Source organism: Equus caballus, chromosome 18, assembly GCF_041296265.1.
Source record: "Equus caballus isolate H_3958 breed thoroughbred chromosome 18, TB-T2T, whole genome shotgun sequence".
In the NCBI taxonomy this organism is placed as follows: domain Eukaryota; kingdom Metazoa; phylum Chordata; class Mammalia; order Perissodactyla; family Equidae; genus Equus; species Equus caballus.
In genome coordinates this window covers 63,538,996-63,556,477 of record NC_091701.1, presented here as the reverse complement: position 1 = coordinate 63,556,477, position 17,482 = coordinate 63,538,996, and the positions used below count along the sequence as shown (strand labels likewise).

The window sequence follows — 17,482 nt, the reverse complement described above, 5'->3', positions numbered from 1 at the left end:
TTGAGTTTTTTAAAAGATGATGGTGTTGGGTCTAAAATAATAATCTGTCTCCTCTAAAGTTGAGAAAACCATACATAAACACTAACAGAAGAGGTGGCCACCAAGGTTTGAGGAATGAAAATCCCTGAGGCCCCCAAAATTTCTTCTTCAAAGACTTCTAATTTCCATCATTAGAGATTATTATTGGATTATACTGCAAACACCCTTTAGGAGAGGAACAACTAATTACATTATTAATACTTACAGTAAATTAACTTACCATCCTTAGGAAGCCAACAATCTCAGAAGGCCTAAGGAATGGTGAATATTTCAAAGGGGAGAAAGGCGAAGGGACAAGTCCAGATCCTAGAAAGCTACCTGAAGAGGAGAGGTCACGGTAGGATATACGTGAAAGTGTCATGAAGACGGAATATAGGGGAAGAGTAGAATCACAGGTGGGGATAAGGAAATGGGGAAGGAAGAGGAAGGACATTCACTTTGTCTTCCTTAAAGCTTAGCGCTGAGAGTTTGCAAAAGACAGAAGTTTCAGTAAATCCAAGTAGAACTACAAGAATGGAGGATTCCATGTAATCATTTGCTTTTGAATAGCACTCATATAATTATTAAAATATTAATTTATAATTACACATTAATCTTCTTAGATACTTACGTATTTGAGAAAACACGAGAAGTGAAAATATTCTGGCCTCTGACACGAGACTGAGGTCCTATTTGTCAGAAAATGAAAATTATAATTAGTTTGTATCCTTCCCCAGCAACTTGTAAAATGGTAATTAATATCCTCTAGTAGGTCTTTATTCTCTGTTGTCATTGTCTTGTTTAAAAAAGCCTCCAGAGACGCCACAACAAAGTCCAAATTCCTTACCAAGGCATAAAATATACCATATGATCTGATGTTCTTACCTACCTCTCTAGTGTCTTCTCTGGGTAGTCTTCCATATGTATTCTATGGTCCAGAGACCATACAATTTCCTAAGTGTATCATGTTTTCCATGCCTCTGGGCCCTTGTTTTTGCCATTTCCTTTGTCGGGAGCACTCTATGCCTTCTTTTAACTTCTCATCTTTTAGGTCTCATTCCACGTGTGCTAACTCCTCTAGAAAGCCTTCCTTAAAACTTGCCTAGGTAAATAAATATCCTTCTCTAGTGCTTCTAAAGCATTCTACACATTTCTATTATAAAATTCATTAGGCTATATTGTAATTAAATGTTTAGTCTTCTGTCTCCTTGACTATGATATAAATTTACCACTATATCCTCAGCACTTAATTACTGTATAGGAAATATTAAATAACATTTATTTTTGAATACATTATTTAATTAAGCTGTTTCCTCAATACTTATTCATTGATTTGTCTGCCGTTAATCTCTTCCCACTCAAATATCGTCTAGCTTGCTTTGTGTGTAATCTAGCAAGATTCCATTACTGGATTTTAGTCAACACTTTGGATACAGATGACGCAGGAACATATATGCAGAACATCTCTACAGGCATACTGGATTGGTGTATATGAATTATGCAAATACGTAAAAGAATAAAAACTTTAGACAAAACGAATGCCCTGGTTACAGAAAGTAGTATTAGTAATTAGAGTCAGTTCAAAATGAAGTTCAAATGGCAACTCCTGTTTCTCCCAAAAAATGATTAACGAATAGGTACCAATGATGTGTATAGAAACTCCTACTTAAATTCTATGAAACTTAAGTAGTCTGGGTTAGAGTATATGTTCTTATTCATTATGCTATACTGCCTTTGAAAGATCTGATCTGTATAGATAGGACATATGATAACTTTATGCCAATAAATTTGAAAATTTAGATGAACAGAATAAATTTAGCATTATTGAAATTGAGCAATGCATGAAGTAAGCGAGAATTTCAACACAGAGAGAGAAAATACTAAAAAGTACTAAACAGAAATCATAGAGCTGAAGAATTAGTTGTATTTCATTAGAGCATCAATAAATAAAAAATGAAATTTTAAAAGATATTCTTTAAAGTATAATAAAAAATCATATTCCTAGGAATAAATCTATTGAAAACTATTCAAGATACACAACACTATAAATATTGTTGAGAGAAATTAAAGGAAATTTAAATATCATGTCCTTGGATTGGAAGACATAATACTTTAAAGATGTCAATTCTCCTGAAATTGATCTCTAGATTAATGGCATTCCAATCCCAGTAAGAATTTATTTATTTTTTGCTTGAGGATCATTCACCCAGAGCTAACATCTGTGCCAGTCTTCCTCTATTTTGTATGTGAATTGCTGCCACAGCATGGCTGCCAAAAAATGGTACAGATCCACGCCCAGGAACTGAACCCAAGCCTCCAAAGTGGAGCATGCTGAACTCAACCATTAATCCATGGAGCTGGACCCCCAGTAAGGATTTTTTGGCATTCAACAAGCTCATTTTAAAATTTATATGGAAAGCCAAGACACTCTACTTGCTCTACTGGATATTAAGATTTATTAAAAGACTTTTGTAATTAAGACAGTGGAGTACTGGCTTAATAATAAGATGATGAGGAAGTGCACAAACATACACAAATGGATATACAAACTAAACCATAATATCAGATTTCAAGAAAATAATAGTACTTGGGGAGGAGAGAGAAAATATTGATTGGGAGTTGGTATAATGAGGGCTTCTGTAAGATTTCCAATGTTAGATTTCTTGATCTATGTAGTGGTTTCAGGGGTGTTTTCCTTTGTGATAATTCATTTAGCTGTATGTTATTTTGTGGTTTTTTTCTGACTGTATGTTTTACTTGCATTTTAAACATATACAAAAGTATACTATGACAAGCATGGTTTATTTCTGAAATGGAAAGATAATACATGATGGAATCTATTGATATAATCCTTATAAATTAAAGGAGAAAAAATCATATGATTATATCAATAGGTGCTGGAAAAGGCTTTACATAAAATTCATAATTTCATTACATAAAATTAAATTCATAATTTCAATAAATGTTAGTTGAAAGAATGAATTAACAGATTGCATGATTTACTCAGTAGCTCTTGCTGATATCTACCTGATTCACAGAGGTAGCTTGGTCTCCTGTTTGGTCTTTCATTCCAATCAGCATTAATCTCCTTCTATATAATTAAAACAACAAAACAAACACTCTGAAGGGACTTTTTTCCCCCAGCAGTTGAACATCAACTATTATTTATATACTCAAAATACAGAAATTTAAGATTTTGAGAACTTCTCTTATATGTCAATTTGTAAGAAAGGCACATATTTTGTGATGTTTATATTACATCTATTATTTACAGAATTCAAAAATTCATATTGTATCATAGGAGTTACACAAGATCACCCACACATTTGGTGATTTGCTAAGACTCACAGGACTCAGAATATAACTGTACTCACATTTAAGATTTACCACAGTAAAAGGATATATACACTATAGGATAAGTAAGGGGAAAAGATACAGGCTGAATCTGGAAAAATCCATGCACAGTCTTCCTTATGCTCTCTCTGTCCTGTAAGAAGACACACTGGTGTATGCTCTTTTTTCCAACAACAAAAAAATGCATTAACATGTGTGCCAGGTTTCTGCCTAGGGAAATCCATTAGAAACTCAGCACTCAAGATTTTCACTGAAGGCTGGTCATGAAGACACACTCTCTTGGTGCATACTAAAATTCCAGCCTCTCAAAAGGAAATCAGATGTTTAGCAAAAATCATATTGTTTGCAAAGTCTAGGTAGAGTATACCACCCATTCAGTTAGGGAAATGTCCATATGAGTTAGGGAATGTTAGAAAAGGCAACTTCTCAAACACTAGCAAAATGCCAACCTGTCAAGCAGGCCCTTCTAAAGGCAGCGGTCTTGAGCCTGTTATATTAACTTTCTTCTGTACAATAATATTCACTAGTATCCTAAAATTAAGTATCTGTGGAGTGCACTAATTAGTAAGGACGTTAATCAACTCAATGGGACAGAAGAATAGGTGTGTTTTTTAACAAAACTAACAGTAGGAGAAAAGTTTAAGTAGAGCAGGAATGCAGAGAACAGGTTCTTTGAATACACAGGGATGTGGCTCTCTAGACTTGTCCAAGAACTCAACCTGCTCAGGGAGGTAAATCCAGTGCAACAAACTTCTTTTTTCCCCAGGTCAGGGAGCTGAATACAGGCCACCAGGAATACATTTTCTGACAATGGTAGGCTGTGTACAACATGTTGGAAACAGGATGGAATACTTATCATAATAAAATGCTCATGCTATTTCTTATAATAGATCAGATACTTGTGGACATTTGATACTCATTTGAGATCTATATGGATGGCAAATTTAATAATACATACATTACCCAAAAAAGGTCAATAATAAAATTTAGACACTGTTTTTAAAGGAGTTTTTTGTTTTGTTTTTTAGTAAAATACAAAAGTCTTTGAAATCTGCTGGGCAATATGAGGACCTTAAATGTCAAAGTTGTTAAATTTCTTTTTCTGACTCTTAGCATACTTAATATGGATATTGACAAAGTAGAACACTGAACTGTAAAATGTTTACTTATAATAAAACAACTACAGAGAAGCATATTATGGTAAACATTAATTTTAGGAGTTATGCATAATGTAGTCTATCAATTATTATGCATTAGAGAACATGGAAAATGATGCCACTTCCACTCTAATCAAGTAGAATTCATTTGGAAAGAATTCAGTAAATTCCCAGTTTATTTAAATCTCTTTTAAACCATGTCAACTGTTTATTACAGTTGAACCAATTAACACTGTGCTACTAATGGAATGAAAGATGTGCTTTTGACTCCTATGATAACAAGTTGGCAACCCACAGAGAAAAAAATCTATGTTATATCCAGAAGCCATACCCTGAATCTTTGCTAGTAACTTTCCAATGGCTGCCTCTGAACAATTCATCAGTACTAGTCAAAGCCCAATCAAAGAAGCACAATTTGATACTCCCTCTGAAGGGGGCAGACGTACTATGAACTATCATGTTGTAGCCTATATTTAGGAAAACTGTCCTAGGCTTATTAAAATTTTATTATGGTATGATTAATTTCAGGGGATAAAGCTATTCAGTATGGTCACTTTATGAATGAAATTATTTTACACAGATTATGATCATACGATTCATTCTGTATGCATTAGGGACAAAAGAAATAGTATATACCTCATCTTTTGGAGGATCCAAATAAGATTGGGAAGGTCTGTGAAAATTTCTTGTGGGCGAAGTTTGAGCTGAAATAATTGAATCTCGAGCTGAGATGTACATAGCTCCTAGAGAAAGAAAGATACTTTTAAATGTGAGAAGATAATATTGCTGGAACAAGGGTGAATGTTAACGAATAGATTGATCCAGTGTTCCTCTGCTGAGTTGCCACAATCACTGGGTTACCACGATCAAGGATTTAAAGGAAGCATCTCCAAGAATAACATGACCTTTTCTGATGTTCACTGCCTACAAATTTCCAGTGGTTCACCATTGCCCTTAGGGACAAGTCTATGACCCTTAATCTCTGATCCTAACTTATTTAATATTATGCCAGATTAATCCCTGTAACTAACCACAGACCACTGCCAGAATTAACTGTGTGCATTTCATTCACTCCACAACAAAAAACCCTCATGACTTGAACAGGGGAATAACCAAAGCTATTGTTTTAGGAAGACTGCTTTCACACAAAATGTATCATGGACTGAAAAGAGGAAAAAGAAGGGGCTGGCCCAGTGATATGGTGGTTACATTCACATGCTCTGCTTTGGGAGCCCAGAGTTCGCAGGTTTGGATCCCAGCCGCAGACCTAGCAGAGCTTGTCAAACCACGCAGTGGTGGCATCCCAAATGAAATAGAGGAAGATTGGCCCAGATGTTAGCTCAATGACAATCTTCCTCAAGCAAAAAAAAAAAAAGAAAAGAAAAAAAAAATGAGGAAGCTTGGCAACAGATGTTAGCTCAGGGCCAATCTTAAAAAAGAGGAAAAAAGAGATTGGAGGAACGTTACTAAAATAGTCAAGGATGGAGGAAACAAGGGCAGGAGCTGTGAGAATGGAAAAGAAGAGAGGGCAAGATAAATTAAGGAGGTAGATTAGAAAGAAAGTGGCAACTTTGGGATGCAAAATAGGAGAAAGAAGAAGAGTCAAAGATAACTCAGGTTTTACACCTGGGTAAAAACAGAAGGATCGGGAAGACGATGAATTTGATTTTGTATTGAATTTAAGGTGGTCACTGGCCACTGGATGGGGGTGTCTAGTATTTTTTGTGTGTATATGTAAGATGTGCATGGAAGTATTTTTATTGACCTCCAGAAATCTAACAAGGCACAGAAAACCTTAGCTAATGTATATTCCACTCAAGGTTAAGATGGGAAATAGGACATATTGTTTGTGGGAAATTGATGGCAGTGGAGTATGGGGACCTTCCTGGGGACAGTTCTCTGTACTGTAACATACTGAACCACAGTATGTAAGTAACTTGCTCTACCTATGACTATAAACAGCCACAGCAGGGAAACTAACTTTTCTACACTTTGCAGATTTCAAAAGCCATACTCGTCAATCAACCACTCAACTATAGGGGCTAATTATAATATCTATGTTCACAAACAGTTTTATACCATGCTTTATTTTCCAAACTAACCATGTTTTCTACAATCAGGTAAAACAAATAACTTGAAAAACTATATTATTATAACAATTATGTACTTAACAAATAACAGAACAATTAAGATTATTTTTCATTTTCTTACCTCTATCATCAAGACTTGACTTTTTAGTTACCACTCCATCTTTCTATACGGTACAATGTTAAAGAGAAAAATAGTCATTAGTAACTGTACCTCTGAAAGAGATTTTGCCTTCTATCAATCAACCAAATTAATGCAGACTTTTTTCCCCTTTATACCCTCTCTCTCACATGAAAATTGTCTCAGGGACAATACGTATTACCAACCTCCTAAGATACCTTCCACAGAGGTCTCAGATTTAACTAGTTCAAAACTGAGTTCAATATGTGGCAATGTACAAAGTTGTTTCTCTTCTAGTATTCCATATTTTGCATAAAGGCATGGTAATCAATTCAACGATTAGTTTTAAAAAGTTTAAAGTCATTCAATTTGTTTCAGGTAAATATAACCCAACCCATTCTAATCCAATCTAATGCTTGAGGAACACACTGCTTAGACTCAAAATAAAATTTTTCATCCCAAGCTCTCATTTTATTGTAATAGCATTTTTCTGTGTCTGTCCCACTAGACAATGATTCCTCAAGAGGAGTGATTATGTCTTATTCATCTTTGTATCCTGTGTGACCCAGCTTCCTCATTTTCCCTTCCTTCTGGCTTAGCACAGGGCTTGGCCACCAGTAGATGCTCAATAGATACTAGCTATTATTATCATTATAATTGCTAAATGTTTGTTTGGATTAGTTTCCGCTAAATTACATAGTAAATTTAGCACAAAGGTAACTCAACACTTTCAGAGAAAGGAATCAGGTCTCCTGAATAGACCCTAACGTCCCTAACCAATCAGTACCATTCTAGTGGAGGAGATAAGTCACAGAAGTGAAAGTTATCCAGATAAATTAATAATCACCAAACAAAAGTCTGAGACATACTTTCATACCTTTTGTTCAGTACCATTATCTTGTACATATGGCTGACAAAAATTTGAAGCTGAAATTTTGACCACATTCTTTGAATTACTTAGGGATCCATAAATGGCATTTGCTGCAGGTTCTAAAAGTAAATGAAAGAGCAACACTATAGTTATTTTGTTTTTGACAACTTATTGAACTATAATTGAAGTACAATAAACTACTTATTTAAATTGAATGGTTTTATCAATTTAAAAATATATCTACATCTGTGAAACCATCACTGTAATCAAAATATGATTTGCAATACCCCTAAGTTTTCTCATCTACCTTTGTAATCTATCCATTTCTCTCCTCCCAACCCCTGTCAACACTGCTCTGCATCTCTCACACAAGATTAGTTTGAATTTCCCAGAATTTTATGTAAATGGAATAACTGCATATGTACTCTTTTTTTGCCTGGCTTCTTTCATTCAATATAATGTTGTGACATATTTTAATAATTTGTTCCTTTTTATTTCTGAGAAGTATTCCACTGTATGGATATGTCACAATTTTTTTATCCACTCACCTGTTGAGTTGTTTCGTTTTGGCCTCTTACAAAGAAACATTTATAAACTTTCATGCAAAAGTCTTTGTGTGGACATATTTCTTACTTTCCGTTGGGTTAAGTTCCTAGTAGTGGAATGACAAGGTCATATGGTAGGTATATGTTTAAGTTTTGAGAGATGCGAACTGTTTTCCAAAGTGGTTGTACCATTTTACATACCATTCAGCACTACATCAGAGTTTCAGTTCTTCCACATCCTTGTCAACACTTAGTAAGCAGAAGAAAGTAAACAGTAAAGATCAAGTGAAAATCAAATGGATAGAAAAACAAGAGAGGAAATAATGAAACTAATACGCAACTCTTGGAGAAGTTCAATAGAAGTGATAAGACAGACTGATCAGGAAAAAGAGAAGACACAAATTTCTAGCATCAGGAAAATTAGAGATAACAGCACAACAGAGTCTACACATAATACTAAAAATAATAATAAAGGAATATTATAAAAAATATGTGGCAATAAATTTAAAATCTAATACACAAGGGACAAATTCCTTGAAAAACACAAACCACCAAATCTCCTTCATAAATAAACAGATAACATGAAGAAACTGATATCTATTAAGAAAACTGAATATGTAGTTGAAAACATTTCCACAAGGAAAACTGCAGTCTCAAATGACTTCACTTCTGAATTACACTAAATATCTAAGCAAGAAATTACACTAATTCTACACAAACTCTTCCAGAAAATTGAAGAGGAGTGAACTCCTCTCCCAACTCATCCTGATCCCAGGATCACTCTGATACCAAAATCATTACAAAATGTTACAAGAAAAGAAAACCTCAGTCAATATCCCCCATGGAAAAAGATGCATAAATTATAAATAAAATAAATCGAATCTAACAATATATAATAAAGATAATGCATAGTAATCAGGTGAGGTTTATCCCAAGAATGCAGAGTTGGTTTAACAATCAAAATAAGTCAAAATAATTCATTAAATTAAGAAAAAACAGGAGAAAATTTAGATGATTATCTCAAAGATGCAGGAGGGAATGTGCTAAAAGTCAACATCCATCCATGATAAAACCTCTTGGTAAATTAGGAATATGACAGTATGTCCTTCCTCTGATAAAAGCTGCCTTCAAGTTTCTAAAGCTAATATTCTAACTTATATTAATCACTTTCCCTTAAGTTTTGGAACAAGCTTAGGATGTACACAATCACCATTTTGTTCAACACTGTCTGGGAGGTTCTAGCCAGCAAGAAAAAGAAATGAAAAGTGAAGCCAAATAAAATCTCAGCAGACTATGTTGTAGAAATTGGAAAGCTAATTCTAAAATTTCTATGGAAATGCAAAGGCCCTAGAATAATCAAGTCAACCCAGAAAAACAACAAATGTTGAAGAATTAAAACTTCCAAATTTCAAGACATTATAAAGCTACAGTAATTAAGAGAATACTGTATTCAGATAGGGACAGACACATAGATCAAAAAACAAGAGAATGTCCAGAAATAGGTCCATCTATACATGATAACTTTATCTTTTCAAAGATGCCAATGAAACTCAATGGTGTTGAAGCAATTGAAATGTGTACAAGATAGGCTTAGATAATCGTGTCTTCCAAAATAGCAAGGAAACTATCAATAACTGCTAGGGTTACATCACAAAGAACTCATGAGTTATCATGAAGGGGTTACCACTGGCCAGAACTGTCATAATTTCAGCATTAATAAACACAATAACAGCAATGTATTGAAACACATCAAATTTATTGAAGTCCGTGAATCCATAATGACACAAAACAAAAGTAATTGCTCACTGTTGGAGGATGCTATTGAAACAATTTATGACTTCGAAAATTGATAAATGATGGTAAAATGTTGAGCATGAGTCTGCTTTTCCTAAGTATCCTGTACCACAACGTAACCAAGTGTAGTTGAGGGGAAGTTTCTTTTTATAGAAGTATTCTACCTAATCTATGAAGAAGGAATGATAGAATTAAAATATTCCAGTTTGGCAACCCCAATTAATTTATGGATCTAGGCCTTGAACATAAATGACTGCTAACATCACAAAGAGAAAGACAACAAGATATTATATACCTCCTGATGGAAAGACACATCACCACCTAGGAATCAGTCTTGCTAAAGAAATTGAAACTAAAAGTGTTTAGATCTAACTAATACTTTACAGGAAATGCAGAAAAAAATGACATACATAATTACACTATATAGATGCAATCAGCAAAAGCCCAGTCTGTTAGGAACTCTACAGGACAAGCAACTGTTTCTCCAACAAATAAACTATAATTCAAAAAATCAGGAGAGGAGGCAGAGGGATACATGGAAGAAGAACCTATAGATTAAAAGAGACTTAAAAGATATAAACTGTTGCAACGTATGTCAGTGTAGATTCAAACTAACATGAAAATATTTTTGTGACATTTTTGAGATTATTGGAAAGTTGAATAGTGATTAAATATTTGACTACATTAAGGAATTATTAATTTGTGCAATGTGATAATGGTATTGTTATGCATTAAAAATAATCCTTTTAATACATATTGATAGATGAAATCATATTATGTGTGGGATGTGCTTTAAAACAATATGGCAGCAGGGAGAGGTTGAGGGTATAGACAAAACAAAATTGGCCATGAGATATTGTTGAAGTTGAAGGATAGGCACAAAGGATTCTGCAGGGTTTTTTTTATGTTTGAGAAAACCTATAAAAGTCATTAACAAAGCTGTGGAAATATTTTCCACAAATAAGACAAAAGATTAATGTCTTTGCCACATCGAAGAGAACTCATATGAATGGACCTCAAATAAAAAGTAACAAAATGTATAAACCATGAAGAAAAAAATGTAAAATTGTATTACCTTGAATTAAGAACTTCTGTACATCAAAAGATAAAAAGAGAGAATAGAAACAAATCACAAATTGGAAGAAGATATTTGCTATGCCATACACGTGTATATAATAGATGAGTGTCTACTCTGACTAAAAAATCTTTCAAATCCATAAGAAAAAAGAAAAACAACCCTACTAGGAAAATGTACAAAAGATTTGAAAAGATAATTTCTCAGAAGAGGAAACATTACCCAGAAATCCCAAATCTAGGCCCATAATCCCTAGATAATATCCTGTCCATGATTGCCAGGAGATATATATATATACAAGAATGTTCAGTGCAATATTGTTGAAATAAATACAGCAGAAAAACTGATGTATAAATTGTGATATATTCGCACATTGGGATAGGATCAGTAATGAAATGAAGTAAAATGCCAGGTAACAGATAGATGAAAGTTTTGAAACATAATGCTGAGTGTAAAAAGCAAAGCACATAAGACTAGATACAGTATCATATCAATTACATTAAAATAACTTAATAATGGTATATATATATGTATATGTCTATATGTGGTTTAAAGATACACATTCATGTAGTAAATATGTTTTAAAAATAATGGTTATGATAATCAACGGGTTTGGGTACTAGTTCCCTTTGTGAGGGAATGAGGTCTGCTTAAGGGAAATTTGGCAAAAGATATAAACTTAAAAGTTTAAAGAAACTCAGTGAACACTAAAGGAAGAGAAAAATGACAAAAACAAATCCACACCAAGACATATCATAATCAAATTTCTAAAACATATCCCCCTCCCAAAATCTTAACAACCAGAGAAAAATGTCACATTACTTACAGAGGGTCAGCAATTCGAATATTTCAGATATCTCATCAGAACCATGGAGAACACAATGAAGTGGAACAACAGTTTTAAAGTTCTGGGGGAAAAAACTGTCAACTTACAAGTCTCTATCAAGTGAAAATGGTATCATTCAGGAACAAAGGTAAAATAAAGGCATCCTTAGATAAAGGAAACTATAATAACTCAGTACCAGAAAATCTGTTCTAAAAGAGATACTAAGGGAGATTCCTTAGACTGAAGAAAAATGATACCAGAAGGAAACCTGGGACAGCAGGAACTAAAGGGTAACCAAAATGGTAACTATATGAGTAAATATAATAGACTATGCTTCCCCTATTAAGTTACTTAAAATAAAACTCATTACATTGCCTGAGTGGATGTTTGACGTATGTAGATGTAATACACAAGACAATTACAACAAAGGGGAGGGGAATAAGGAGACACATATAGTGGCAAAGTTCCCACATCCACTTAAAGAGGTAAAACATTTATTCATAGTTGATTGTGAAACAATCACTAAGTAAAAAAAAAACAGCCATGGACAATTGGAAACCAAATTTCCAAAAAAATGAAGTTCTTATGTATCAATATAACACAACATATACAAGATCTCTATGCTGAAAACTACAAAACACTTATGAAAGAAAGCAAGGCCCATCTAACCTAATAGAGAAGATGTCATATTTATGGATTGGAAGACCCTGTGTATGGTAAAGATTTCTTTTTTCCTTAAATTAATCTATAGATTGATTTAATGTACTTCATTCAAAAATCCCAGCATATTTTTGTAGACAAGCTAATTATAAAATTTATATGGAAGAGACAAATGAATTAAGGTAGCCATAAAAATTCTGAAGAAAAATAAAGTTGGTAGAATCATACTACCTGATTTTAAGACAATAAAAAGCTACAATAATCAAGACAGTGCAGTACTGGCAAAGGGATAAACATATAGATAAATCAATGGAACAGAAAATGAAAAGGCAAGTCACAGACCAAGATAAAAGATTTGCAAATCACATCTCTGAAAAAGACTACTATTCAGAATATATAGACAAGTCCATGAAACTCAACAGTAAGAAAACTACCCAATTAAAAATTGAGCAAAAGTCTAGGGGTCAGCCCCAGTGGCCTAGTAGCTCAGTTTGGTATGCTCTGCTTCCACAGCCCCGGTTTGGTTCCTGGGCGTGGACCTACACCACTCATCTGTCAGTGGCCATGCTGTGGCAACAGCTCACATACAAAAAGAGGAAGATTGGCAACAGATGTTAACTCAGAGCAAATCTGCCTTAGCAAACAAAACAAAAAAAGAGCAAAAGTCTTCAACAGATACTCCACTAAGCAGGATTTAAAAAAGGCAAACAGCATATGAAAAGATCTTCATCATCATTAGCCATCAGGGAAATTCAAATGAAAACCATGGTGAGATACCACTACATCTATCAGAATGACTAAAACAAAAATTACTGATAATACCAATGGTTGCAAGGATGTATAGCAAATGGATCTCTCATGCACTACAGATAGGAATGCAAAATGTTACAGCCACTCTGGGAAACACTTGGGCATTTTTTAATAAACTTAAACATACACTTAACCATATGACCCAACAATCCCTTGTTCGCATAAAAAGCTGAATGTGAATACATCTAATCTTTCTATTCATAATCACCAGAACCTGGAAACAACCCAAATTTGCTTCAACTGGTGAATGCATAAACAAACTCTGGTGCATACATACAATGGGATACTACTCAGCAATGAAAAAGAGTAAATTACTGCTACATGCAATAACTTGAATGAATTTTTAAGGCATTATGCTGGATTATCAAAAGGTCAAATACCATATAATTCCATTTATAAGACATTCTCCAAAGGAAAAAGAACTATAGTGATGGAGAACACATTAGTGGTTACCTGCTGTTATTAGTGGTTACCTGCTGTTATTAGTGGGAGGGAGGAAGTTGTGACTACAAAAGGAAATTTCTGGAATCTTGGAACTGTTCTTATGCGATTGTGGTAGAGGTCATACAAATCTATACATGCGTTAAAATTCATGCAATTGTAAAAAAAATCCATTTTGCTTTAGGGTAATTTAAAAACCAAAATAAATGCCTCAGGATCTTTTTTTGAGAATGAATAATAGAAACACAAGATCAGAAGCTGGACAATAGGGAATTCAGAGCTCTGAACTCTGCTTGGAGAGTTGCCCGCTACAAAATGTGAGGCAAACTGCCCATAAGAGTGTAAAGGCTGTGACACTGTACAAAGCTCATACTCAGGGTTCAATGATGAAATGGAAACTAAGAAGGTTTAATTACGGTGAATGGGAAAGACGGGCAGTTCTAATAATACATAGCAACTTGTCACTACTGTATATTCCTAAAATTGACAAAAAAGAATGACTCACATGCCACTCTCTTAGAGTAGAGAGTAGATATAGACAGATCCCACCCCCAGATATGTTATCAATATAGTTTCATCTTTTGATGGAATATGTCTCCCACCTGTGCTTAATTAAATTTATAGGTTTGATCCCTGGACAATTGTCACAGATAGACTGGTAGCCTGGTGAGGCTGAAAACAATATTTTTTGTCCACCATCCTTTCCTCTAACACCACTGAGATTTTTTGACAACAGTAAGACCAGGCTGGGCTGCATTAAACACTAGTTTTAGAAAATCACTCTGCATGAGATAACTACTTTAGAGACTGAGAATTTAGTTTTTATTGTCTACATTTAATAGATGTGGGGCTGGTGTTGTCATAATTGTGTGTATTGTAATAACTCTTTGGTGTGTTATAAAAAATCTTTGGACTTTAAAAATGGGACCCATAAAGCTTAGAGTTGAATTAACTCAACCTGAGTGGTCCTGAGAGTGGACGACAGCCTCGGTTAAGGCAACTCTGTCTCTCCCCAGGGTTCTGGGTCTTGATGAAACTAATCAAATTACATACTCAGGGAGGAAAGATTTTGGACTTTTTTCCTTTGGATTTTAATTGATAGGACAAAGGGTTTCACTTTCACACTTTAATTTTTCCCTGGAAATTTAATAGTGGGAAGAAATTTATATTGTTTGGTTTTGAATAGTCTTATACTATTGATAGTGTATTATTTGGAGGAGTCTTTTGCTGTCATTTGAGTTCTTGGTCTACGCTAGTGAGCTCCAAGAGATAACAGGTTAAGTAACATAGTGTGAGATAAACAATAAAGAAACTGATATTTCAATAGGGTTCACAGTAGCTCTGGCGTTAATGTACTTAATTGCTGACCCACTTTAGAGTTTTCTAAAGTCATTTTGAACCTTATAAAAATTATTTTGGAATTAGTTAGGTTTCATGTAATGTTCTTCTAACAGCAATAGACCCTTCATTTAATTTTTCTAAAATGATGATATACTGTTAAGTTCAAAACACTAAATCAGTAACTAGAGATCAAATTCTGAAAGCAATAGAGGTTGTATCATTGTTGTACATGTATCACTCTAAATCAGTCATCTGATAACAGAGAACAGGGGATTTATCTGCATTTAAGCAAAAAAAGCCTTCCAAACTCAGTCTTTCCCCAAATTACTATTTAGTATTTCTTATGACAATATTCAATTACCGTATCCTCCTTTATTTGCTTTCTGATCACTAACAGAGTAAACTAACTTTACATCTTCAGAAAACTTCTTTTTCTTCTTTGGAGAAGAAGCTAAAAGAAATATAAGAAAACACTTTTTTTAAGGTATCCTTTTTTTGTGAGGAAGATTGGCCCTGAGCTAAGATTTGTTGCCAATCTTCCTTTTTTTTCCTTTCCCCAGATCCCCAGTACATAGCTGTATATGCCAGTCGTAGGTCTTTCTAGTTCCTCGATGTGGGATGCCACCACAGCATGGCTTGATGAGCCGCAGTGTATAGGTCTGCACCCAGGATCTGAACTGGCGAACCCCAGGCCACTGAAGCCAAGTGTGCGAACTTAGCCACTATGCCACTGGGTTGGCCCCAGAAAACATTTATTTTTAATAATGGTGATGAAAGAATTACTCAGGATAGTCTCCCACTGGAGCAGATTCACCTAATATTCCCTTCATCTCTCATGCTCTCTCTCCCTCTGGACGCTGTCTACTTGGTGGAAGATGACAACATTACTATAGAGGTATAATTCAATTTCAATTATGAAATAGATATTCTTCTGTCATTTTGATAATATAAATTAAATTCACTTATATCTTACTTCTTCAAAAGAGGGGATCGGAGGAAAAACATGTTTAAAATGTCTACTTGGGGGCTGGCCCCATTGCCGAGTGGTTAAAGTTCTGGGTGCTCTGCTTTGGCGGCCCGGGTTTTGTGGGTTTGAATCCCAGGCACAGACCTACTCCACTCAACAGTTACGCAGTGGAGGCATACAAAAAATAGAGTAAGACTGGCACAGATGTTAGCTCAGGGCTAGTCTTCCTCACCAAAAAAAAATAATAATAAATAAAATAAAATGTCTACTTGAAATTTATTTCTTATTCAATGAGAAGGTTAACAGCTGGAAATATAGGGATGCATGTAGTTACTAAAGTGATTTCTTTTCTGAAGCATGAGATTGCTCTCATTATCTTAATGAATTGAATAGATCGAATTAGTCCATTCAGCAAACATATATTTAGTGTATGTGTGCCTGTGTGTGTGTACCCACACGCATATGTACAGTACTAGATGCTCTGTGGGACACCAAGGTGAGAGTTACAACATTATGGGTGAGTAAGACAGTGTGAAGTACGTAATAAGTGTATTAAGAATGATACAAGCACTACAGGGACTCAAAGAAGAGGGATCTTCAAATCAGAGTTATTAAAAAAGACATTACAGAGTGTCATTTACAGTGGAGCTTAAAGAATTGTAGGATTTGGATAGAGGGACAGTGAGCACGTCATCCAGGCTGAGGAAATTGGATAAAGAGGCAAAGAAGAACAAAAGGTAATTTGTGTTTTAGGAAGGGTCAGTAGTCTCATTTGATCGGACGATGAAATAAATTGCTTACTATGAGCTAGAACTTTTGGGCTCTTTATGGGAATTACTTAGGAGTATTCTCTTTGTTTTCATATGATGGAAGTGTGGCTCAAAGAGGTTAAGTGCTTTGTCCGAGCTAAGTGCATGCCGAGACAAGGGTAAAGCAGGATGTGGACTGCAGCAGTTTTGCCCCAGAGCCTATGCCCGTCACCCCTAGACCACAGCTTCTTTCTTCCAGGAGGTAGTGTGAAATAAAGTTAAAAAGTCAGGTTTGGGTTGGACTCTAGGTGGTGATGAATAGTTGCCTAAGAAGTCTGAGCTTCAGTTAAGAGGTACTGGGGATCTTTAAGTTTTGGGGCCAGGAGAAGAAACCAGGAGAACAGAGTTTTAAATGTAATTACATAGCAGTGTAAAAAAATGGATTTTGAGGTAGGTAAAAATAAGAGCCTATGGAGACTAGTTAGCAATCTGCCAGAGTGACACAGGGAGGTTCTCACCTAGAAATGGGCTTGATGGGATGGAGATGGGACTAACGGGATGCTACGATGATAACTGCGTGGAAAAGGATCATGCTCTTTCCTGATACTACAGTACCACAACTAATTAACACAATTCTCCTTTTTTGCATTCTGCCATGAAATTTTA

The 17,482-nt window shown here is 34.8% G+C and overlaps 1 protein-coding gene across 2 annotated transcripts in view; it reads right to left on the bottom strand.

Annotated features, from left to right (window-relative positions):
- Nucleotides 1-17,482, bottom strand: part of FSIP2 (fibrous sheath interacting protein 2) — an 84,856-nt gene that overhangs the window by 47,924 nt on the left and 19,450 nt on the right. The window contains exons 9-14 of one of the 2 annotated variants that reach the window (XM_023622163.2): nucleotides 15,462-15,551; nucleotides 7,615-7,727; nucleotides 6,741-6,783; nucleotides 5,166-5,272; nucleotides 3,046-3,109; nucleotides 650-707 (exon numbers count right to left, since the gene is read on the bottom strand). In XM_023622163.2, the coding sequence (XP_023477931.2) occupies nucleotides 650-707; nucleotides 3,046-3,109; nucleotides 5,166-5,272; nucleotides 6,741-6,783; nucleotides 7,615-7,727; nucleotides 15,462-15,551 (475 nt within the window). The remainder of the gene's footprint in view (nucleotides 1-649; nucleotides 708-3,045; nucleotides 3,110-5,165; nucleotides 5,273-6,740; nucleotides 6,784-7,614; nucleotides 7,728-15,461; nucleotides 15,552-17,482) is intronic. The other variant, XM_023622164.2, reaches the window with a different exon arrangement.